This window comes from Monomorium pharaonis, chromosome 3, assembly GCF_013373865.1.
Source record: "Monomorium pharaonis isolate MP-MQ-018 chromosome 3, ASM1337386v2, whole genome shotgun sequence".
Classification (NCBI taxonomy): domain Eukaryota; kingdom Metazoa; phylum Arthropoda; class Insecta; order Hymenoptera; family Formicidae; genus Monomorium; species Monomorium pharaonis.
This window is the reverse complement of record NC_050469.1, coordinates 563,862-590,095: the sequence shown is the minus strand read 5'-3', so window position 1 is coordinate 590,095 and position 26,234 is coordinate 563,862. Positions and strand designations below refer to the sequence as shown.

The 26,234-nt window shown below is 36.2% G+C and overlaps 4 protein-coding genes and 1 pseudogene across 15 annotated transcripts in view; 4 read left to right on the top strand and 1 right to left on the bottom strand.

The window, feature by feature from the left end:
- Window positions 1-4,887: 4,887 nt before the first annotated feature.
- Window positions 4,888-6,359, top strand: LOC105831931 (peroxynitrite isomerase THAP4). The gene is made up of 3 exons (XM_012672413.3): window positions 4,888-5,088; window positions 5,180-5,692; window positions 6,119-6,359. Exons 2-3 carry the CDS (start codon window positions 5,312-5,314, stop codon window positions 6,242-6,244), a joined length of 507 nt encoding a protein of 168 aa, XP_012527867.3. The 5' UTR covers window positions 4,888-5,088; window positions 5,180-5,311; the 3' UTR covers window positions 6,245-6,359.
- A 143-nt stretch (window positions 6,360-6,502) lies between these two features.
- Window positions 6,503-7,712, top strand: LOC118644666 (peroxynitrite isomerase THAP4-like). The gene is made up of 2 exons (XM_036283675.1): window positions 6,503-7,306; window positions 7,389-7,712. Exons 1-2 carry the CDS (start codon window positions 6,908-6,910, stop codon window positions 7,503-7,505), a joined length of 516 nt encoding a protein of 171 aa, XP_036139568.1. The 5' UTR covers window positions 6,503-6,907; the 3' UTR covers window positions 7,506-7,712.
- An 827-nt stretch (window positions 7,713-8,539) lies between these two features.
- Window positions 8,540-15,955, top strand: LOC105831932. Of its 7 annotated transcripts, XM_036283613.1 has the most exons (6): window positions 8,540-8,968; window positions 9,770-9,848; window positions 9,974-10,162; window positions 10,253-10,315; window positions 11,592-11,754; window positions 12,355-15,955. In XM_036283613.1, the coding sequence occupies exons 3-6, from the start codon at window positions 10,080-10,082 to the stop codon at window positions 15,229-15,231; spliced, it is 3,186 nt and encodes a 1,061-aa protein (XP_036139506.1). In that variant the 5' UTR covers window positions 8,540-8,968; window positions 9,770-9,848; window positions 9,974-10,079; the 3' UTR covers window positions 15,232-15,955. The 7 variants fall into 7 exon arrangements, with proteins under 7 accessions (XP_036139506.1, XP_028050087.1, XP_036139508.1 ...); XM_028194286.2 differs by lacking the exon at window positions 9,770-9,848 and having other exon boundaries at window positions 8,540-8,884; XM_036283615.1 differs by lacking the exon at window positions 9,770-9,848 and having other exon boundaries at window positions 8,540-8,893.
- A 689-nt stretch (window positions 15,956-16,644) lies between these two features.
- The window catches only part of LOC105831934 (AMP deaminase 2), a 40,295-nt gene continuing 30,705 nt past the window's right edge, over window positions 16,645-26,234 (top strand). Inside the window, exons 1-2 of one of the 6 annotated variants that reach the window (XM_012672419.3) lie at window positions 16,645-16,823; window positions 23,185-23,324. In XM_012672419.3, coding sequence (XP_012527873.1) covers window positions 23,189-23,324 — 136 coding nt within the window. In that variant the 5' untranslated portion in view covers window positions 16,645-16,823; window positions 23,185-23,188. Of the gene's footprint in view, window positions 16,824-16,856; window positions 17,906-23,184; window positions 23,325-25,308; window positions 25,697-26,234 lie in introns of those variants that run through there. The other 5 variants (XM_012672422.3, XM_012672428.3, XM_012672420.3 and 2 more) reach the window with 5 other exon arrangements.
- On the bottom strand, window positions 17,990-22,765 carry LOC105831929 (annotated as a pseudogene).

Sequence of the window (26,234 nt, the reverse complement as noted above, 5' to 3'; positions counted from 1 at the left end):
GGCAAACAAAGTAATTCGTAAGATTGAAAAAATAAAAGAGCTTGAGTTCAGCGTACTCGAGAGGAATACTGCAATCAAGGGCGTAGTAACTGATTGGGGTGACAAAGTCGAGGATCTAGCCATTGCTATAGATCATAGAGAGGATATACAAAAGATGGAAAAGTTAATATCGCGAAGGTACAACAACATAGAGAAAAAAATGGAAAGTATTGTAACCAACAATATAATAATCACATTTAGAGGCAACATGATGCCTAGATTCCTCTCTCTGTACGGGGGACTAGTTAGAATTAAGATAAGACCATACATCCTGGACGTAAAACAGTGCTTTAAGTGTTACAGGTTTGGCCACGTGCAGGCTGTTTGTAGAGAAAAAGAAAAAGTATGCATTATATGTGGAGACAGATTCCATGGGACCTGCGACAAAACACCAAAATGTAAAAACTGTGGCGAGGCTCACAAGGCAAATAGTAAACTATGCTGTGAATTCATACATCAAAGAAATGTTCTAAGACACGCTGCGGAGAAAAACATCTCGATCACTGAAGCAAAACAGGAATTGGGACAGAAATCCACAAGGTATCGTGATGCACTCATAAGTGACAAAGCAGGAACAAGCATGAGTGATGCATACATAACAGGAGGAAAAGCTGCAATAATGAAAAGCAAAGAGAGACAAATAAGACAACAGGCAACAACAAGTGGCAAGACCATTAACATTCAGAGACAAAAAATCAAGGAAAGTGAATACAAACAATGGATAGAAGAAGAGAGAAAAGAAGATGAAAACAGATATTGGATAAGCCAAAGAACCAAAAATAAAAGAGACAATAATAATAGTGCAAGACAGGCAAATGCCTATGAAGAAGAAGAAAAGGAAAAGGACAATGTGCACACTGAAGAGCCAAAAGACAAAGAAATCGCTGTTAAGAGCATAAGACAAGTCATTCAACGGAATGAACAAAACGAGTATTTCTTGCTTGCGCTAAAAGAAGTAATTGAGGTATTGCATGGTGAAATCAACAAAGTGATAGAAGAAAGAAAACAAAAAGAGGATAAGCAAAAGGACCGAGAAGAATGGACCTAGTCGTATGGAATGCCAGAGGCATTAGAGGAAAAATACCTGAACTAAATAACCTAATTAACGAAATTGACATTCTATGCGTAACAGAATCAAAACTAAAGGAAGAGGATAAATTACACATGCAAGGTTATAACATAGAAAGAACAAACAGGAGGAATAATTCTAATATTGGTGCAGGAGGAACAGCCATCATCATCAGAAATAGTATCAAGTACCAAAGACTGCAGCTCAGGAATACTCCTAGACTATGTGAAGTTACGGCAGTAAGAATAAATAATATTAAACATAAAGAGACCCTTACCATAATTGTTTTGTACCGACAACCAGGACACCAAATGATTAAAAAGGAGTGGAGTCAATTCATGGATCAATTTAAAAAGGTAAGAAACCTTATTATTACAGGAGATTTTAATGCCCACAATACTGCTTGGAACTGTAGAAACACAGACAACAATGGAACAATACTTGCGGATGCTGTGTGGGAAGCTGATTTATATGTTATAAACACAAATACCAAAAGTTACATGGGATCACATGACAAGTCAAGGTCAAACTTGGATCTGGTTATTGTATCAACAAATCTGATAGATAAAACGGATCACCAGCAAGTAAGTGATACATGGAGCTCGGACCACCATCCCATCAGCGTCAAAATTAACATGATAACAGAGTACTACAGAAAAAAGACTAATAGAATAACCAAAAAATACATGAACTGGAAAAAATATAAGGAAGTTCTATTGACATGGTATAATGAAAAAATGAAAGACTGGGAGAAGAAAGATACACAACAAGTTTACAATCTACTTATAGAAGGTTTGAAATATGGCGTAGAAAATAAAAAAGGTAAGAGTATCAAACAAAAAGAACCAAGTATAGGATTTCTTAATAACAGAAGAGACAAGAAAGCTAGCCAAAAACCCTGGTGGAATGAGGATTGTAAAAAATGCATAGAAGCAAGAAAAAGTGCTCTAAAACAATTTTACAAGACACAATCGCTAAAAGATTTCATAGAATTTCAAAAAGCAAAGGCACAAGCAAAGAAAACTATCAATCAAACAAAGAGAAACAATTTCCATGCCTTTATAGAAAGTATAAATAAAAATATTGGCATGACATATGTTTGGAATAAATTGAGAATACTAAGGAACCCAAAAAAGACAGTGAATTGGAATAAGTGGCAAACCAAAGACAGAAACGCAACAATTGTTAAGAAAATTCAAGAATACGCACTGCCATGGGCACCTACTAAGAAAATAAACAAAATAACAGTACACGAAGAAACAGACCTCAACAAAGAAATAAAAGTGGAAGAGGTAAGAAGAGCTATTAAAAAAGCAAAGGGAAGCTCAGCTCCCGGGCTGGATCACATAGAATACAAAATGTTGAAAGAATTGCCAGAAGTATATGAATCAATCATCTCACATATTTTCAACCAAATATTTGAAGGTAGTATGGAAATCCCGGAAGACTGGAAAAAATTTCAAGTCATCTTTATTGATAAACAGGATAAGGAAGACGTGAGGCCGATCTCACTGTCGTCATGCATGAGGAAACTGTATGAGAGAATTATTAATGAAAGATTGAACTGGTGGGCTGAAACAAACAATATATTTGATAAACAGCAATCTGGTTTTAGGAAAGGCAAATCATGTCAAGCCAATCTAACGAAGCTGAGCACACACATTAACACGCAACTGTTAAAGAACCAAAACACCATGGTTGCTTTTATAGATATCACGGCAGCATATGACAATGTACTATACGACGTTATGATCCAGAAGCTACAGAAAGAAAGATGCCCCAGCAAAATAATAAACAGCATAAATGACTTACTTTACGAAAGAGAAGTGGAATTCATTACAGAATATAAAGAGACAACACACAAAAAAATATACAAAGGCTTACCTCAAGGAGCTGTGTTGAGCCCAATTCTGTATAATATATATACAAACAATATTAGCCAAAACATACCAAAGGAGGTGAAGCAGGTACAATTTGCAGATGATGTGGCTGTGTACTGTAGTGAAAGATTCCTCACCACAAGAATTATGCTTATCGAGAGTGCTCTCGAAGACTTACAAGAAGCATTAGATGACTTAGGTTTAGAAATAAACCCCAAGAAAACAAAAATAATGGAATTCAACAAAAAGGGAATAATAAACAACTCAGTGTCAATTAAATACAAGAAGCAAAGAATAAAATTACAATCAGAAGTAAAATTTCTCGGAATATGGTTAGATAGCAAGATGCAGTTTATAAAGCACTGCAATGTAATGAGAGACAAGGCAAGAAGAGTAAATAATGTCCTAAAATATGCCAACAAAGTATCAAGAGGCATGGAAGTTAATACAGCCTTATTACTATACAAAAGTTTAGTAAGATCATCCATAGAATATGGTATTACAATATATATGCCTACAAACAATGAAGACGCTACAAACAAAATTGAGAAAGCACAATATATGGGAATAAGAACTGCAATGGGTTACAGAAATAGCACCCCAACGAATGTCATGCTGGCAGAAGCAAAAGTAATGACAATGACAAACAGAGCAAAACTGTTAGCAAGAAACTATTGGATAAAAATGATAGGACAAGATACTACAGAGAAAGACAGTGAGATAACGGAAATCGAAACACTAGTCAAAGAAGAACTGAGACAGAAAACAAACACCCCATGGAAGAAAGATAGTATCCTTGTGGAGGCATGGAACCGAGTCAAGAAGGATGCAGAAATACTAGGTAAAAACGTAAGAAATGAGCTGTATCAAATGAACTACTGGGATCTAACAAACAAAGTTAATATAGAAATGGATATAGGAGAAAAGTACAAAGAAAAGAAGAAAGTAAATGATCAAGAAATAATACAAGAAATACAGAACAAACATGGATTAAAAGAAAAGGACACAATAAGAATATTCACTGATGGTTCTAAAATAGAAGACAAGCCCTCGGTTGGTAGTGCCTTCCTTATAGAAAACGAAGAAATGGGATACTTTATGAGCCTGAACACCACAGCCACAGTTTTTACAGCAGAAGCATGCGCTATTGCCAAAGCCTTAGAATGGATAGTACACAAGAAAGTCAATAAAGATATCTTAGTTCTCACAGACAGCTTGAGCACACTTAAGGCCCTGAATAATAACGAAATCACCCCATGCGTAAACAACTACATCCTAGAGATTAGAAAATGGCATTTTAAAATAATAAAAGATTACAACAGAAAAGTAGTAATTGCCTGGATTCCAGCACACAAAGGTATCTGGGGAAATGAAGAGGTAGATAAATTAGCAAAAGAAGCTACAGAAGAAACGCACACAAAAGAGCTTAAATTACCTGGCAAAGATCTAAAAAACAAATACATAGAAGAACTAATACAAAAGAACAACAGATATCTAGAGACACAAGCGAGTTTCAAGGGAAAATTCTACTTTGAAAACTTCTACAGAAGCAATGAAAGGAGCCCATGGTTCAAAGGAACAGACATCCCAAGAAGAGCTGTAGTTCTATACAATAGGTTAAGATCCAACCACTATAACCTAAATTCAAGCTTGGCGCGGAAAGGCTACATCAAGGACACTAGATGTCAGTGCGGTAACGAGAGAGAAGATATAGACCATCTCATATTCAACTGTCACACCTATGACGAAGCAAGAATAGGAATGAACCTAACCGAACAACTGAATAAAGTAGGAGCCAGCAGCCCGGACAGCGTCTGGAATTGGTTGAAAAGAGAGGAACTGAGCACACTCAAGATAATATACGAATTTATTAAAAAAATAGGAAGAATAATATAAAAAAAGAGGGAGGCGAGGTAGCAACCTTGCTTAGCTAAGAGACATACGTGTCATATATCTGCATAAGATCAGACACAATAAACCTCCAAAAAAAAAAAAAAAAAAATAGAGTAGAAGATTCTATGTCTAGATCGAGTTACTTGTTTTTAAGTATTAGCTGTATGGTATATAAAAAAAAATACAACAGCAGATTTGGTCGACAAGGTGAGATTAGTGGCTCATTAGTCACATCAGGAATTTAATTTTATAAAAAATTTTTTAGGAATCTTATTAATTGAAATGATATGATTTGCAGGTTATATCTTGTCGAGATTAAATCTTTAACTTAAGTTGGAATTGAAGAATACACTTAATTATTTGTGAGGATATTTTTACCTCTTATATACTTATTGTTTGATATATATTCAGTATATATAAAATAGAAAATATGGAACGTGTGCCATTACACAAAGCACTAGAATCATTGGCTTGGCTAGAAGGAACGTGGAGAACAGAGACTCCAGGCAGCGGCAAATACCCAACGATTAAAGATTTTAGTTATTATGATGAGATAAGCTTCATGTCCCTAGGACAACCCATGTTTAATTACACTGCACAAAGCTTTTCCAATTCTGATTTAAAAAAGCCAATGCATCGAGAAACAGGCTTTCTAAGAGTGAACCCAGGAACTAATCAAGTAACACTTATCTTGGCACATAACTTTGGTTTAACAACCATTGAATGTGGTGAGATTACTGACAAAACCATTCACTTAAACAGTACTGATATAACCAGCATAAAGGAGGCAAAGGCACCCCATGTAACACAGGTACATCTAATGTTATCAATTCCACATAAAAAGATATCTTTTAGATTTCTAAAGATATTGTGCCATGTCTTAAGATGTCTTAAGTGTTTTTTCTGAATAGCTTTTTTAGTGATTTAAAAGATATTTAACATTTCGAGATGTTATTTCAGATATTGAAGATATTGAAGATGTCTTGAAGATATTTTTGAATTAAGACATTATATATGACAAAACAATATCTTAAAAATATCTTTTATCATTTAAAAATATTTTTTGGATACATAAACATTTTAAAAATACATTTTAGAAATATCTTGAAAAAATATTGTTATATTTTAATATCTTTTAATATCATTGTCTGTACAAAACCTATTTTCTGGGTTGACATTTACATATACACAACAGCATAATTACACTATTCAAGATACATTTTTAATTTCATGGTAGATACGCAGAGAATTCAAATTCCTCAACAATTGTTTGGAATATGTGCTTTACATGGCGACGTCGAACACTACAGAGCTGACTGAGCATCTAAGAGCAAAGTATGTGAAAGCAAGCAAAGAAGCGTAAAAAAACATAAAGAGTAAATTAGGTTTTAATTGACAAATTTTTTATTATTGATTACTGTAATTTTATAAACACCATGTGAATAAAATATTATAGCAGTAGATAATGCGCATGCAAATTGATTGTTTTTTATTTGACAATATATTTGCGATTATGTGAGCATCCGTGCACGCATGATGTTTGTGTGACAAGTTTATTATTAGTATTAGGTTCAATATCGTCCATTACAGATTCCATGAATTGTTAAAAATTGTTCGTTGTTTATTATGTAACAGTTTGAGATCTGTAACTGCGTAATTTATGTTTTTCTGCACTTCGAAACGTGTGTATGTAATTAAGCGTAGGAGAGAAAAAGAGGACAGATGAAAATTCTCGGTGCTGAAAAGAACAGAACACTGTAATAGTACATGGAGCGTGTGTATTTTTTTTCGATTGGCGACTGTGATTTCCGTTGCGAGAATGATTCAGTAATGTTACAGAGCGTTACGTGGTATCGTATAGTTTTATATAATAATCGAGATTCTCAGAGGCGGTGCAAAGATATAAAATACGATGAAATCTTGTGCTGCAATCTCAGTATAAAGCACAGCGTGTTAAAGCTGGACGTGTAGATCCGTAGACGCAGTCGGAATCTCATTAAATTTGTTAGCTATAACAGCCGTAAAGATGTTGATGAAGATTCTGCCGCTGCACGAGCTGTTGCACGTGTTAGCCTGGTTAGAGGGCACTTGGATAACGGATGAGCCCGCGGTGGGCATATTTCCGACTATCAAGCCCTTTAATTATTACGACCAGATAAATATTACGTCTACAGGTCAGCCGTTGTTAAACTATGTCGCGCAGAGCTGGCATCCGGAAACGGGGGTGCCACTGCATCGGGAAACTGGCTTTTTGCAGATCTTACCGGGAACCAAGAAGATCGTCCTTAGTCTGATTGATAACATAGGGTTGTTTACGGTCGAACAGGGCGATCTGGTGAACGACGATAGCGGTACCATTGACTTGAGGAGCACTAATATATTGACGACAGACGCCTCGATACCGCATTTTCCGACTTTAACAGAGGTATCACATATTCACCGCAAATCTAACACGTAATTATTTAAGTATATAATTGTTCAATAACGTATTATTTATCTCCTTACAGACGCGTCGGGTGTACAAACGCAACGGCGACAATTTGGAGCTCGTTTTCTACATGGCGACGTCGAAGACACCGGAGTTGACGGAGCATTTGCGTGCAAAGTATAGAAAAGTGGCTTGAAGATCCGTGAAAGATTATGTAGGATCCATGTATGCGAAAAGCTTTGTGTGCGAAAAGACATGAAAGTAGGGAAGAATCTTTAAATACTACGAATTATCTTTCTTCATTATTTTTGTAATTATAAATTTAAATAGACAGTAAAAACATTTTCTCGCAAAATACAAATGTATTCCTATAGTTAATAAATAGCAACATAGATTTAATTTATTAATGCAGCTTTACAATGCATAGGTTCACATACATGCGCAATTATACGCCTACTCTTATTTCGCTTATCAAGGTGAGCTAACCGGTTGGGGGTCGGCATACAATAGTGAAGAGAAAATTTGCGACTGGCACGCGACGTGACCGCATAGAGAACTGCGCCACAGATTGCATCCTTAAGCGTATCCTTTCACGCTCGATCGATGAAATTTAGTTATATTTCGTCGCTAACTACTGCAATGTGACTTTTATCGATTTCAATTGACGTCGGAGATTCGCGTCAGAGAATCAACAATTTTAACTTGATCTCTATTATTTTAATCGCGTCATTATATCTTCGTAAAGTGAAATTTGAGATACGTAATAAAAAAAAATAGAAATTTTAGTTTCCAGTATAGTACTTATTCTATCTTTTTATATTTAAACATTTTTTTAAATTGACATTTATTAAATGCGGTAATATAATTATCGGTAAATTTTTGTCCACTTGATTTCTTGCATCAAAAACAGTAAAGGAATTAATCTAATCCAACACTCGCGTATTATTTAATTAATTTAAGTAAATATTAGAAGTATTTATTTCCTGGGAAACTAGATATATTATTTAATCAGATGTAAAGGTTGAAAACTTTATTTTGAAGACCTCACGAGGAGGAAAATTAATTAAATATTCTTGCGTAAAAGAGGAACGTGTCGCATTAACTATTGTAATTTTTAAATATTGTTATTTGTTTTCACGTATTTATAATTATTTTAATTTTAAATTATATTATTATGCCATTAATATTACGAAGATATATGATAGCTTGATGTTAACAGTGCGCGCAGAATCGCGACTGACACATATCTAAAATGATAATTGTGCGAATGTGAGTCACACGCGTGATGAGAGCGCGTAACTCACACGCATTTCGTAACATCACGAAATTTAAGTTAAACGGCTGCTGCTTAGTCGGATGAATTTGCTCGGTATAAAGGGAGTAGGGAACGTAACACCTGCGTGTTTACTAGCTAAAGCAGCCCCAACCTTCCACAGCGGACTCGACAATTCGACCGCGACAGTTGCTCGCCGCGTCGGCATGACGAAGGGTCGTTTCTTTGCCTTGAGGGATCGGAGGACTGGAGTAGAATATTTCGCGTCTATCGAATATTCTTTCAGTCATCGGTGTATCAGTGTTATTGTCGTGCGCGGATAATTTAGAATTCTCACCTTAATAATTTTTATTTGCTTCAAGCTTTCATCATTTTTGAATTTAAAAGTACGCATCGTATTTAAATCATTACGTAAACTCTTTAATCTTGTCCCTTTTCGTACCTTTCGTACAGTTTTTCTTTGTTTCAAATGTCTAGTTTTTTTTTTTTTTTTTTTTTTTTTTAAATAGAGTCCTTTACGCTTTAAATACGGGGTATTATCACTGATTTGCAGTGATATACTTATAGCTGTGATAATTATTGAAGATTCACTGTCTTTTAGTGATGTCGACTTCAGAATTAGCGTATCACTGATCAGTGTATTTATTTCACTGATTGATAAGTTACAAGTATACCACTGAAAATTAGTAATAAATAACGTTTGCTTTAGATATGCTGTACTCTTTAAATGGCAATCAGGGTATTATCACTGTTTTGTAGTGGTATACTTATAACTGTGATAATTATTGAAAATTCACTGTCTTTTAGTGATGTCGACTTCAGAATTAGCGTATTATCACTGATCAGTGTATTTATTTCACTGATTGATAAGTTACAAGTATACCACTGAAAATTAGTGTATAAATAACCAGACTTTAGAATGAGCGAATTTAGAATTATTATTACTGATCAGTGTATTTATTTAACAATTGATTGATAAGTTATAAGTATACCACTGAAAATTAGTCCATTTTTATTGTTCACTGATGAAAATTTATAGAGTACGTTAAAATTCTCCAATAATCTTTCATAATTTTTTAAAAATATTTCTCCATATCCTTTTTTTCAGGAACTTGTTGCGTTTTTCATTTTTGTCATAACTTTATTATCACGAACGCAATTTGCATAATTTTTTAATATTTGTTTAGAGATGCTGAAAAATTGCTCAAATCACAATTATCGACGTTGCAAGATTCTTTTGCGAATTTAATGCCTGCCTTTAGGATAGTGTGTTAAAGTGGTCTGATGTTAAAGTGCGCGTGTAGTTGTGTCAATCTTGAAGAAAAATAGTTTGACACAGCTACACGCGCACTTTAACATCAGATCATTTTAACACACTATCTTAAACACAGCGTGTAGACCAGGCGTAAGCTTTCGTCATTGCGCGAAATATTTGAATCGATTGTGCGTCGATCATCTCGATGTGTGCGATTGTTTCTCGACTTTTTGGACTTCTGAATGCCGCGTAGCATGGCCCCGCTTTACGATGGTCACGACTACTATAAGAAAATGTTCGAGCTTCAGGAGAAGTTACGGAAGAGGCAAGTACACTAACTTCTTCCGGGATAATCGCGCGTACTATTGCGATTTTCGCGAGGATACGATTGTCAATAATGTCGCGAATTTTCCAGCGAGGAAGAGAGAATACGTTTGGAGGAGCGATTCAATGTACTCATGCGAGAATCTCATAACAGGTGAGTAAGTTTCTACCTGTTCAGAATCCGAGAATTAGAATGTCTGTAGCATTGGCAGATTTTAATTTCAAATAAAAATTTAGATCCATGTGACATTACTATAATTATAATGAAGTTATAACGAATAAAGTATATGTAAAAAATTATTAATGGTAAGTTAATTACAAATTTAATGCGATCTAATATTATTAAATATTTATCGCCATTAGCGCATTAAATAATTAAACATTTTCCAAAGTAATTTTTATTTTCGAAAAATATAGCTACCGAGTTGTTTTTAAATGTTTTAACAATAAAAAATTTTCGATAATTAACAAATCCACTTTATTAGAAGTTATATATCTTTCTAAACTTTAAACAAATTTCTCAATTAAAAAATGCAAATGTTAGAAGACAATCTCTCTAACGTTTTGTCTAAGGATGTAAAGTAATTGTCTGAAATACTCGATATCGATCCAGTGGCAGCCAGGTTCTACGGAATGTCACGATCAATAACTCCGTGAGCGCGATCCCATTCCCGTCGACATATCTCCGCGGTCGGAACGACACGAAATTCCGCTCTCTTTCGTTGTTTACGCGTGTTCCAATTTGTGTCTGGCTGAGACATCTGAGGGTTTCATCGATCGCCAGCATAGAATAAAAATGTTGGCGTATTTTATGTTGATATGCATGTTAGTGCGCGTCTCCGTTTTTAAAAGCGTTGACTATGTATTGTCACAGAGACCTCGGAAATCTCGCTGAGGTCACGAAGGTGACCTGCTCGATCGTGAGGGAGTCGTATTAACGCCTTAATCGATCGCTTAGCTCTTTGAGTGTGCGTATCTCTACCGTAATTTTTGAAAAAAGGTGAATTTGTATTAAGTATTTAATTGGATATTTTAATTGGATATTGTGCTTTCTAAATGGCAATCAGTGTATTATCACTAATTTGCAGTGCTATACTTATAATTATGATAATTTAATTAGTGAATATTTACTGTCTCTTAGTGATTTTGACTTTAATATTTTTAACTGACTTGACTGGTTTTTTTACTGACTGTACTTTAAAGAGTATAATGTAATATTGTCTCTAAATTACAATCAGTGAATACAAACTGATTGCCATTTAGAGAATATCCGCAGAATTAATGATTTATAAATGAGTTATAAATATAGATAAAAGAAAAGTACAGAGAAAAATAATTTTTCTTTTTCGATTAGTTAGGATACATTCTCGGAGTTTAAACTTACAATACTTGATAATAAATAATAATTCAATGAACTTTTTTTATTGTAGACACGATGTCTGTATAAATCGGTTGCGCATAAGGTACATACAATATTTGGAAGAGCAACGCACAAGGGATGAAAGGAATCATAAGCTTCTTGCAGCGTTGGACAAAGTTATGAACAAACTTGCGCTGATAAGCGCGAAAAAAGACAGACTCAATGTTCTCAGGGTGAGTGTTTAATTTGGGATTCTTTAATTATTCTGTGAAGTTTATAGTGTTATTTCTTAGAATTTTTTATCACAACAACTGTATTATATTTGTTATATTAAATAAAATAATAAAATAATAAATTGTTAAAAAGTAAAATTATAATTTTATATTTAAAACCGACAAAGTTTTAAATATACAGACAAACCTTCTTTTAGATTTTTTAAATTTTTAATCTATTAATTAACGGTATAAAATGATATAAAATGCAAATTTTTATTACTCCAAAAGTTCAAGAAGTTCTTTTTATGATTTATTCGTGTGCTTATATTGGTCTCCCTTTTTTTTTCTTTAAAATAAATGCAAAGAAAAATTGAAAAAGAAAAAAAATAATTTTCTTTTAACTATCATATTTACAATGCGTTCCAGTTACGTAATAAAACAATTATTTAAATTATAAAAACATAATTTAAGAAAAATCCTAGATTTATAATCTCCATATATCACGCTTAACCCTTGTAATCACACAATGATATATATGATATATGTAAATGCAAGCAAATGACTCTATTGTTCTACGTTGATTTATTCTAACGAGCAAAAATGTTGGCTTCTTTCCAGAAACAATACGAGGCCTATCTACTTCGTGCTTACGCCAATCATCGGCCGCCCGGTAGCGTCACCGGAGACAGTGGTATCGCTAGCCAAAATGAAGATAAACACACGAAGAAAACCGTTATGATGGCACATCCCGATTTAGCACCTGCGGAAGCGAGAGGCGTTTTGTCACCGCGAGTACATCTGGGAGCGCCTGATCGTCAATCGAGTCAGCCAAGGTCTATCTCCGTGTCAAAGTTCCACGATCAAACTGCTGTAGGCTCGTTGAATAATCCTCCGATGTGGATGACTACGCCAGTAGATGCAACCTTCGATGTCGATCATCGCCAAACGAATGCTCCACGTGGACCACATATTTATGGCCCTGTCCCGAACGCCCAGTATCCGCAGACGATACCGTTCAATTACAACGAAAGCGCGCCACGCAGTCTTCAGCATATTCCGGACATTCGTGTTTCATACGCGGAAGCGCCGGTTTTGTCAGTGGCGCATTCTTCGGACAATATACAGCCCCATGCTGTCCCCGCTAATCGATTCTTCAGAGAGCACATGGAATCGGTGCAAGCTGCGTCCGGTCTCTCGGCAACCGCACAATTTCCCGTAGGAAGTACCGTGCGCTATGCAGAGACGTCGCGGAACGTACCTGTTCCACGCCAATTCGATCCCTCGACCTTACTTCAGTATCACAACGCCAATATGTTGGTGTCTGATCCGCGATTGCAGGTAAAAAATCCGTCCGATACTGCGACCGTGGAACCGAGTTTGGTGACGGGGAAGTCAAGTACGTATCGCATGGAACCCGACGTGAATGTCGTTAATCAGATTGGTTCGCTGCCGGGATACATGGACTATATCCTGGCGAGTTCGCAGAAGTCTGACGACGAAGGATCAGCTCGTTCCATCACCAGTGAGGACCTGGACGGTCTGATAAGGCGCAATGAACGATTGCTATGGGAGAACGCGGATGTTGTCAAGACTCCGCGTCGATCACCAACCGCCTTGGGAATGGATAACGTTAATCTGGATGAGAACGGCAGGACGACGATACTGGAGAACGAATTGGATCGATATATCAGCAACATCCGAAAACTCCATAGGGAGCACGCCGTGCAGAGCTTGGATGACCTGGACCACGAGCAGAATACTAGTGGCGATCTGTTGAACGTTTCCTTGTCGGAGGACGCTCTGGAGCTCCCGGTCGAGGAGAGAGTGAGGAAGGAGCGGGTGCCAGAGGAAATGGGCAAGATTCTAGCACTGGCTAGCGACCTCGCATCCAGGACGGCGACTCTGAAAGAGGTTGCGCGAGATTCAACCGCGATTGAAAACGATAGCTCATCCAAGGAAGTCGGGGACGGAATTAAACATCGCGAGATTGCAAAAAGCGAAGCGTCGGAGTTTAAAGGAAAATGTGAAACTGAAGGACGCGCGACATCAACAAGAAACAAAATTAGAAAAGACGTTGCGACACACTCAATGAAATTAGAACAGCCGCGCGGAGACGCGAAGATTGCGAAGGAGAACTGGAATAACGTGACCGATTCAGCCGGGTCGCGGGAGCACGATCGGCAGGTATCTATTACGAGAAAAGACAACGCGGACAAGGAAACAATTACCAGTCACAGATTACGAATCGACGATCCGAAAAATATGTCGAATGAAAAACAACTCGATCTTGCAACTGGTAAAGAATCGAATACCGAGGAGCTGTCGGATGCCGTCGAGGAGTTGGCGCCACAAGACCTTGCGAGTATGCAAAAAAAGGTTGGCGAGTTACGTTTGGACGATTTTGATGGAGCGATGGAAAAACATGCCGAAGATACTGTGGAGCAAGTCAGAGAAGAAGTTACGAGCAAATCGTGCGATTCATCACAATTCGCTGAGCAAAACGGCGTGGATAACGAAATCGAAAACGCCCGTTCTTCGCAGGATGCGCTTCCTCGCTTGGAAACGAAAAAATTGGATGCGAACGAAACAAATAAGACTGAGAGGCAAAACGAAACAGATGGACCTATCGAGGATGCTCAAAGCGTGCCCTCTAAAATATTGAGTCAATATTTAGCCGATGAACCTAAGATCGCGTCACAGCCAGATGAGAAACTTGGTGAACCAGGTGAAAATGACAGAATAAAACAAGATGAGGTGACAGAACTTCGATCCGATGATCAATCCGAAGGCGTAAAAGAGTACAGTGAGGAACAAGAACACGTCGAGGATCCGAGCCAAGCGCAGCAGTACGAGCAACAAGATCCAAATCAGCAATATTACGATCCAAATATTCCGTATGAGGCTGGTAACGAGGTATATGAGGGATATGATCAAGGTTACGCACAAGAAGGTCAAGATTACGTCGAGTACGTGGACGGTCAGTACGAGCAGTATCCCGAAGATCTCAGTAATCAACAGTATCAACACTATTCTGACGCACAGTACGAGCAGAATTCGAATCAAGCATATAATTATACCTACGATCCCAATCAGGGATACGGAGATCCTAACCAGCAATATGACCCCAATCAAGGATACGAGAATAATCCTGATAATCGGGCGTACGATTATACCGAGCAAGTTGCTTACGATTCCAATCAAACGTATAACGCATATGAACAAGAATACAAGGAGGAACAGTGCAATCCCGATGACGACGTTAAGGATCGCGCGGAGAAACCGGAAACGGAAGATGTCTCGCAGAGACAGGCAAATCCGGAGCCGGACCATCACAAATCGGACGGAGATGGGACTAAATTGCAGCAGGCGGATGCTGCTAACGAAGCGAATCAGCCGAAGAAGAAGGATGTGATCAAGTCTCTCCTGGATTCCGACACGGATTCGACGATTGAAAGAAATGTTTCGAACACGGAGAGTGATTTCGATTTCAATTAAGATACGCGATGCCTTAAGAGAATATTGAATTTGTTATGGATGAAGAAAAATTACAATGATGAAATTTTGTTAAATAAATGAGATCCTACAACTGCGTTTTTAAATGCCGATATAAATGTGTCGGTGGAAGAGATGGATATGACTCATGATACTGATGTTGTTAAAATATGCGACGAGAGAAGAAAATACGCAGTTAATAGGAAAATAAGTTAAAAGTAAATGTGAGACAAATGTGATCCGAGAATGAACGTGACTGAATCTTGGATGAATTTCAAAAACGAATTTTATATTTGCGAAAAAATACCTGGAAATGGATAGTAAATTTAATTTTAATTAGTTTTAATTAGAATCTACGAGTTGTAAAATGGCAAGATTAATTAATTTTGTTGGAATTTTGCTTGCTGCCGTAAATATAATATTTACATCATCTAGGTATAGAATAAAGTGGTGAAACAAGATGCAAGTGAAATGTTATTTTGCTTGGACATTTTATTTTTGAATATGCAGTTTGCGACATAATTGGAATATAATTAATTGTACAGGTACATCTGTAAATGTAAAATTTAAATTTAAATTAATTAAATTATAAAAATATTTGACATATAAAATTTATTATTTTATTTATTTATGAGTATTTTATTTATTTATTATATAGATGTCATATAGATATTAAGTTCGAGAAAAGATATGCTAAGAAAAAAATTCCACATGCAAAAAAAAAGAATTAATTATTTTCAGATTAATTAATTAGCTACCTCTGTAGACTTTAAGTAATAATATCGACTAATATTGCAAAACAGGAGAAAATTCAAAGACTTTTAAAACTTTAAATCTTTAAGAGAAAAAGAAAAGAATTTTTAGAATTGTTAGGAATGAAGTTTTGCATTTCGTTTTTTCATCCAAAGTACATATTGCGCAATATGTGCATAGAAGAATATTAATCTTAAATTTGCCATCATTTTCTTATATGAAACAATGGTTAAATTAATACTAATTTTTTCTGTAATAAATCCATAAATGATAAAACTATATCAACGAATATATTTGCGTATTTAATAATAATAATTAATCTACGTAACATGTAGATTGATTTTATTATTATTAAATATCCGAATATTAAACACGCAAGCGATATCGATCAATGTATTTTCTCGACTAATAACGCTGTTATTTCGTACAGAATTTTAAGAGCAAGTTTACACGTTAGAGAAAAAACCCTGGTTGAAGTTCATTAGTCGAGTACGTGCCTCTCGAGATTTTTTTTATAATCTATTATCTTGCGCGCATGTACGAATATTTTTTATGCATGTACTACGCAAAAACGAGTTCCTCATGCGTTCCGGCCATATAATTAGTGCAACTCGGCGAAGTGTGTGGCGGTCAATCGCATGTACGGTATGGATTTTCACGGGATCGACGGGGAAACGAGCCTGCGCCAGTCGGAACGTCGCGGTTCGCAGTTGTGTCGCGCCTCCTCGACCAATCACGCTCAGTGCCACACGCGTCACACTACGGGCGCAGTGCCGTCTGTGCCGTAGGAGCTGCCGGTGAGGTGATACTTGGTTCGTTTCGTCGCAAGTGTTTCGGGAAAGGTAGGTACCTTGTGCCCTTTTGCTACTCATTTCTCTCTATCTCGTTCTCTCCTCTTCCCTTGTTGGGATTATCGTCATGCGGAACCGTATTGCCTTGCGGAGCACGTTGCGCTGTCGGGAGTATCAGGTTCCGTCATCGTGGCGCAATTACGGGCGAATCAGGGCGAGTTGGATGAAAGGAAGAACCAAGAGAGAAAGAGTGAGCGAGTGAGAGAAAAAGAGAGGGGAGGGGGAGGGAGAAGTACATACGTACAACAAAAGAAATTTCCGTACCAACGAAAAATGGACGGTTGACGTTTGTGAAATCTCATTACAAAGTAGTAATATAAATTCTCCATTGTGTAATATATTCTTACATTCTTACACCCATTCTTACAATTACATGTCGGAGCATATAACTAGATACATGTATATTTTCCGGTAATCCCGGTATGTATCTATAGCGATAAGCGTCTGAATTCACGTGTGTCAAGCCATTAGTGACCCCGTGCGTACGTCAGTTCGACATATCGTGGGCCGTGACTCGCGGTTCACGGCTCGCGGCATGCGTCAGACTGCGTCAGACCCCACGGCCACGGCGACGCACAAAACGTGTTTACACGCGCGCGGCGCGGCGCAGCTGGCAGCTGGAGTGAGCTGGAGTGTGCGCCGGAGGTGCACGTTGACGTGACAATCGCCAACATAGCCCCGTAGTACTCGGAGAGGAATCTCACGCGTGGAGTCGCATCGTCCTGCGTCGTCCGCTCGGATCGTGTCGTGTGGCCCGAGCGGCGCTAAAGTGCCGAGCGTCGTTGAACGTCGTATTCTTTCTAAATCCGTCGTGGTTAAACTGGTGAAGCGTCGCGCGCTCCTCGAGCAACTTCACTCTGTCGACCGTGCGGCTCGAAGAGAAACGGTTGCGTATCCGCGTTGGTGATTGGCCAGGCGCGCGTGCCGCGCTCGCCGCGCCGCCTCGCGATTCGCTCGCCTTCTCGTCGCGTCCATTGTAGCCGACCGGGCCGACGGCGTCAGCAGCGGCCAGCGGCGATCCATCGCGGGCGCGCGACGCTCCTCTTCGCAGGGCCAACGATACGTAGTGAAACGTAAGTGAGAGATGGGAACGATAAATTGCTGTGGCACAACGTGGGTGTTGGGGGCATTTTGTGTTTACCGCGTATAACGTGCGTATGAAAAACTTTTGCGGCGAATCATTAGCGTATGAAATTGATGGACTTACGAATCCACATGTGTATTATACATACTCTTTTTTTCCGTAATATATATGTCTCTAATGATAAGAGAGTTTATGTGGGGAAAAATGCATGCACATTTATCAATTCGCGCTTTTGAATTTTTTAATTTAAATACGTTTTTTAATTAGTCATCTTCTGTTTTGTAATTCTGAATTCCATTATACTCTCGACACCCGTTATCATGATATGTTTTCAGCATTTCCTCTCTATCGGTCAGCGAAATTTAAAGCTGCATTTTCTTATACTGCTGACAAATATTTTAAGATGCTACCTTCATTCATCGAGTCTTCTTTTTCCTTTCCTTCTGTTCGCTCGACGGCTGCGGATTATGTTGAGTCTGTCGAGAACTGATGCCTTTCGATGGTGCAACGCGGCTTGCGATCGGGCAGTGTCGCCACGTCATTTTTTGTCTATTAGTATCATCGTAGTTTTATATGTTCAGTGATTGTAGAATTACATGTACTTATTTATTTGTAATTGTAGTTGTAGCTAGAATTTAAGCGTGTCATAGTATTACGTAATATACTCCTCATTGGTAACTTTGCATTAAATCAGTTAGGCTTTTTTGTGTCGTTCGAGTGGGTTTTATAGCAGCAGTAAAACTGTTGTTTTATCTTTTGTGTATCTTTGTACATGTTCTTATACGTTCTAATACTCTTGTAATTTATAAGCAATTTGGTTATTTTATTTAGTTCAATTTTTGTTCAATTTTAATATTCTATTAAAAAATATTCTATTAAAAAATGTTCTTTCAAAAAATCTAGACAAATTTAGGGTCACTTTTCAAAACCTCTGCGCTACATAAAATAGCTGTTTAATTTAAATGTTAAAAACTTTATTTAACACAAATTGAAATTTGAGCCGTGAAATTTAAAAGTAAAATTACTCTTGTACAAATAACCGAAATTGTTTACGGAGAATTAATATAATAAAAAAGATAAATAAATAATAAATATATAAAGTGTGAAAGAATACAAAGAAATAATATAATCAGTTATGCAAGATTAATGAAATTATTTTACTATTTTGTGAGAATTTATCGTTTGATGAATCTTATTATAAGCAAATGCAACTTTGCTCCGTTGCAGAAGCTGCATTTGGGTCTAATGTGATTGACCAAGCGATGAATACAGAAAAACTCATCTATATTATAAATAAAAAGATTGATTGTGTGATATATATTTTCAGGAGTTGGCCGTTATTCTTGTAGAGACTAAGGAGCAAACTATAATACACGTTCTTACACATGAATTAAATCGCAATAAAAATTGAAAAAATATTGTATGTCGCTGTTTTTAAAACAATTTAAAATTTCACGCTAATTACAATAATTATATATAATTATACACGATTAATCTCTGCTTAAATGAATGTGACTCTTAATTGATTGTTAAGGCAAGCTGAACGTTTAAACTTGATAGAATAATCATTAAATTTTACATTAGAGATGCGCGATAAACTAATTGAAACACATTCAATATGCAAATCAAATTGTAATTTGTTTTGTTAATTTTGATTTGATATTAATTGATATTAAATTAATCTATTTACTTGATTTGTTTTCGTTTCTTTTAAAATGATAACAATTAAATTCTTTTGTTTCTAAAATTGTGTTCTAAGGATTGACATTGCAGTGTGATTTTATTCTTTCATACTTAACCTTTTTATTTCGTCTTTAAGACTACTAATCAGCTCCTCCGTAGCGTCGAGTTCCAATTCACCATAGGTTTCCCTAGCACGCGACACCACTGCGCGAAAGTCCGCTAATGATGATTCTAATTGCTGCGAAATGTTGTTCAGCTGCATGGTGGATGCCTGATCGGTGATCGTCAGTAGAGTAGCTTTGACAGCTTTGACTATGGCAGCACCTAGTTGCAGAAAATTTTCGGAAGTGTTTATCAGATTCAACTGTGCCGTAGGATTATCTGGTTGCGTTTCTGTATCCTTTACTCTCGATATAAGGTGTGAAATCTACTGCGCTATCATGCGACATTCTATATTTCTTTCTAGCTGATCGGTGTTGTGATGTCTAGCACTAAAAGACGCTGCAATATATTGCGTGGCCGTAGACGCGGTCTGTTTGGCGCACACCCATAAATGTGATAAGTTTTTTATGTAATTCTAGGGTTGTTTCCATTGTTGTTGTCGCAGCTGGTAATTTTTCCGCTGCTTGGTGCAGTTGAGCTTGCATCTTAGCATCGTATGGACATTTAGCATACGTCGTGCCGCTTTCACTATTTTAGCAGAGGCGTCAGCAAGTGGTTTTGTCACCGTCAGCATGCTGTTTCTGTTTCGAGTCCGTTTGTCTTTCTGCCTCACCTTTGATACTCTGAATCAATTGTGCGGTAGCATCACCGACTACTATCGTCTGTCGTATTATCTCGCCGACATCACCAATGCTAGCGAATAGTTTGTCTATCGCAACGAAGATAGTTCTTACTACATCTTTATGGATAGATTCCTTGGGGCGTTTTTTAGTGGCGATTGTGATGTGAATAAAATCGTTCAAAGCGTGATTGAATATTGGCGGCCACAACCTTCAACTTCATCAGCAAGTTGTTATCACTGCACGTTTTATTGTAGTGTTGAACCAAGCATTTTACAGTATTGAGCACTTTGTGCATGATGTTTTTCAGTTGCGTTTAACAAGCAGGCGAATGTAAAGTCGGCGCTAAGACTTTGGCGCAAATCACGAGCTTAGATATTGCCAACTTCTCTGCTACTGCAAGTCTTAGCATTATGAAACATGTGACGGTGTCCTTGTCGCTTCTATATTTCTCACCTGCAGTTCTAAAGTAGCGTTAATATTAATGAGTGCAAGTAACATGTATTGAAACTCGCGATTCGCGTTCTCTTTGCCAATAGTTGTTAACATTTGATACAACGCTTCATCCATTTGCGCGATGTTGCATTTAATAGGTTCTCCCACAACCTTCAACAAATCTGAAAACACAGAACACAGTTTTCTGATGCGTCTAATAATCTCTCGCCGGACGATTCATCGTCCATAAGAGTAGCTATCATTCGCACGTTCTCTATCATCTCTGGTAGATTCATCACGATTGTGGCAATTGCTGCTCCCATTGGGATGTGATCGTCGTCTGCTGACTTAGAAGTCATGTTATCATCTGAGCGATTGCAACGTTTATTGTCGTGATCTGTAAGCCGATGTTCTGCTTGTGGGTGTCGATTGTCTGTTCGATTCATCTCAAAGACGCCAGATCTGTGTCGAGTTTGGGCAACTGAGCCTTCTTCGTCAGTTCTCGGCGATGTGGATCACCTCGTGACCGGCAATGATGATTGATAATAAGGTATGTTGCGGTTCAAATAATAGTCATCAAAGTTGAGAGTAAAAGTATTTGGTTTAAGATTTGAGTAGCTCCAATATCACACGGTCGTTAATGACCATGTATTTAAAATCTCCTTTGTCTCCTCGTCAAGTCGTAAGACCAAATCTTTTGTTACCCCGAGCAGACGTGGCACCAGGTTGTTCTTGTCCTTCATCTTTTTCTTTACTAACAATAAGAAGAACGTGACGCCGTATGTATTCAGCGACCTATTGGTTTTCGTATACAGAACTTTAGCAATCAGTTCCGAGAGTCCAATGTGCTTCTTGTGTTCCGCGAAGATCTTTTCGATTTCTTTTACTTCCACGTACGATTGCGGCAGAAATTTCTTAAGATCTAGAAAACTCGGTTTATGTTTCTTTTCCTTGTAATCTCCAAACTGTATTTGACACTGGATCCCGGCGAAAACACAAGCTTTTTTCTGCATAATTGGATGCCTGTCGTTCAGAATTGCATCTCGTGTTTGCACGTACAACAGTGACAATTGTACAGAATTGAAATTGTCGATGTTTTGATCCGAAAAGAAGAAATTTCTCCTGAACAGAAGTGTTTCGGATTTGTCTATGCCTTGTTCGCTCAAGATCTTGTGTGAATCTACCCAATTCATTTTGTCATCAGGTTTTAACTTTTTTAACTGTTCTATTTTAGCGTCTTTTTCACTCATTTCTTCTTTTTCTCTTTTCAACGTGAGAGTGTAAAAATTTTCAAGTTTCTGATTCTGATTTTCATATCTTAGCTCGCGCACTAAGGAGTATTCATCATGATTTGTGATACCTATTTTTATACATAATACTATCATGAGATTGGCCACGGGCTAGTTGTCATCTATGATAGTTTCCAACGTTCCATCCAACATGCGGACGCGCAACGTACGATGTTTAAGACGATACTCGAGCAGATCTCCGCGTTTCTCAGGAAGTAGAATAGTCGAGATTTCGTTCGGGTTCAAGCCAAATTTCATTTCCTGACAAAGGAAAAACAGATCATAATTTTCCACTTGACCCATGTTGCTGGCCTCAACGAGGTTTTCTTTAATGATACAACAAGCGTTGTACACTGATGTGCTGGATTTGAATTGCATCGTTTTGGTGGTGTTCTTCTTCGGTATAAAGATGCGCAAAGATAGTGTAGCCATTGCAAACGTCTGAGGTAATCTTTTGTGTATGTGAAAATTTCCCGAATTCACTCGACGTTGCGACGTCGTTATTACTTATGCCGTAATTATTCTTTTTTTCTCCAGGTCATATATGCTTAAGATATGAATTTGTATCTTTTAATAAGAAGATATCTCTTGATAATAAAAGAGAAAAGATTAGAATATACTACCATATTATAATATTATTTGATTACCGTGTAGCATTCTTAATATTTTATTTTATTATAATTAATAATTTGTATAGCATCTATTTAATTACAATGTATGTATATAATAAAATCAGTAACATTTATAAATAGCGGAGAAAAATATAAAAATCTGAACGAAATATATTTTTTAGCACACTCCTAAGAGATTGTTTAGAATCATATTATATATGAAATGATTACGTTATATAGAAGATAATCTTTCTATATAAAAGAATAATCTTTCAAGAATATATATATATATATATATATATATACTTGAAAGATTATTTACTATGTCTTCTTGCACGAAGTGCACGACCTTGTAAATGGCTGCGCTCTTTGAGAGTTTATCGAGAAATCCGTGGCTGATAATGCAACGCGTCAACGCTGCGGATAATTAGATAAAACGAGCACTCAAGGTGACAAACGCATTTGCAGAATTATGGAAGACGTGATGGCCATGAACAGCGTGAAGGAGGTAAATGGTGATACGGATAGGATCTATTATGAATTGGACGGTGAAGGCGATGCTGACAGTTCGACAACTCCGAGCCACAACGTAGATCACCATCGCGATCGTGAGTACCATTGATTGTCATTTTATGATATAATTTATTCTATAATAAATTAATTGTGCAAAAGAACGAGTTGTTACAATACGCAATCATAATTTATTAGAGCGAAACAATAAGAACAATTTTAAACCAACAAAAGTTGCCAGAAAATTCTACGATCTGATGTTGAGTTAAAGTTATCTTTTAGGTTCTTGAAGTGCAGCTTTATAATTAAAAAAAAAACAATGTTATACATATACAAGAATAATACAAGACTACAATTTTTTTAATTGACACACACTTGTGTCACAGACCATGTGTACTATACGTATTTTGGGTCGCTGAAGTCGGATCCGTTAGCTGTTTTTGTCCACGTCTAAGTTTTTTGTAAATTGCAAATGTAGTAAATCCCTTAATATAATAATGTATACACATTTAATCCATTAATGCTCATAGATAGATTAACAGGAGGATCGGAAAACTAGAAGCTTCACTTTAGATCAAAAGAACATTTTAGATGTAAAAAAATTTTATTTATTTATTTAAACAAAATTTGTTTAAATAAATTACGAAAATCGTTTTGAGAAAAACTAATAGTGCCATTGGCAATATAATACATAATTTCCATGTAATTTTTGTGTCAATTAAAAAAAAATTTGTGATTCTGTGTAATCTTTGATGAGTGTTTCGTTGCATCAAATTCTTTAATCTAAAATCATGTATGAAACTGTTTTTTAAAGGATATTTATATATGTATATTCATCGACGAAAAAAACTATATTTTTAGCTTTTTAAATAAAGATAGCTCTAAAATCACAAGGACAAAATCATTTTTCCATAATTTTGAAATTTTTTTCTCATTGAAATTATAATAAAACGGTATTTTTCACGATTTTGTTCTTAAAATAATGCTATCTTATTTGCAATTAAGTGGAGAAACAAGCGCGAAATGTATTGTGATATTAGACAATTAGACGGTGTATTATAGTAGTCATGACTCGTACATATATACTACGTTTATTTAGCCGCACGAAAGGCAGTTAATTAAAGTTCGTGAGAAGGATGATCGATATGAATTATACGCGTTAACTGCAAAAGGAAGATAAATGCTTCAAAGAGTTTTCATCTGTCAGAACTCACCGAACTCGCTGATTTTTGTGGTGCTAGGTACAAAAGTGCACTGGGGAAAAAAAGGTTTATTATAACTATAATTACACACACGCACACGCATACACACGCATACACGCACGCACGCGCGCGCGCGCGCGCGCGCACACACACACACACACACACACACACACACACGCACGCACGCGCGCGTGGTAACATAATGATTAGAATTTCCATTTTTATAGTTATTACTATTATAATGTTAGTAATAAAAACACAATATACATATATAAGAAAAAATATAAGAAAAAAATGATTGAAATAATTCTAATTTAAATATAGTTGGCATGAATATTTCAAACTAAGAATTATAGTTATGGTAATTGCAATCATTTTTTTCTATTTTTCGCTGTAATACATTATATATATATATATATATATATATATAATAATAATAATAATTACTAAATTATAGCAGTAATAAGTGTAAAAATGGAATTTTTAATCATAATTATTTTACATTTTACAATTATAATCACATATACTATTTTTCTTTTAATATGCTATTTAAAAAGTAATTAATTGAAAAAAGGAAATTTTAAGTGATGAATAAATGTCGAAGAAAATAAGCATCTTTACATCATTTTACCGAATGAGGTAATTATGAACAATTTGGATTGATTCAAAGGATTATTCGCATAAAAGGATTATTCGCTTAATTTTTTTCTTGAATTTGAAACATTTACAGTTTAAAGGCAGTTTTGATTAACACGAAGTTTTGTTAATGGACGTGTACGAAAATTTCGGAAATTGGCAAGTAGCCTAAGACCTTCTCTCTGCAAACGTTCATAGTATTTTGGCCGCTGTCACAATGGTGATGCCGTCGGTGTTCGTCTCGTCAGTGCGAAACGTGAATAGAGGACAAGAGTTAGAGACGCAGAAGTAAACCGCGATTCGGCCGTCACGGTAGTTTCGAGGTGTTCCTCGTCGAGTCGCGTTATGCACAGTCATAAATTCCGAGATAAAGTAGCATCACGTAAAATTCTGAAAGTTTCTGGAAAAGCGGCTTGTTGCAATAATCGCACTATCAATTCAAAGGTCAACGCTAATGGTGAATTCTAAAAGTGACGTATGTAAAGTTTGAAAAACTTGAAATTAACTCCGAAAATAACTCCGGCGGTTATTACACAACCGAGTCGAATCACGGCATAATTGGCCGACGAAGCTCCGCTCATGAAAATCTTGTACATTTTCCAATTCCTATTTAATTCGATCGATCGAGTTAGGTGAGTCACAAATAATCTTTGACACAGATAATAAATCCTTATTTTTTTCTAAAGCATCTTGATTCAAGATAAATGATTTTAGTTACGTAATCCTTTAAATGATTTTAAAGCTTTGTTATTAACAAAATTGAGTTATTTATGGAAAAAAGAAAAAACAGTTGACTCAACTTTTCTTGTCTATAAACGATAAATAATTAAAGAATTAAAATTTTAATTATTTTGTTTTAACGATTTATTTAACGAAAAATTAACGATGGTTTTTTATTACTGGATCTACTTATAACGTTATATTTAATTAGAAAACCAACGTAATTAATTCGACACATTAGTGTATTGATATATGACTAATCATCACAATTCTCTATAGTATATTTCGCGTAATCTTATGATAGTTATTATAGTTATTCTTTTAATTTATGATGTAATTAAATTTATTATTTTTAATCCTAAAAGCTGAAGAAAACTAGAGTTGAGTCGAAAACTAAGACTTGAAATGTTTTTGATATTAAAATTGACATTAAAAAATAATTAGCGGTTT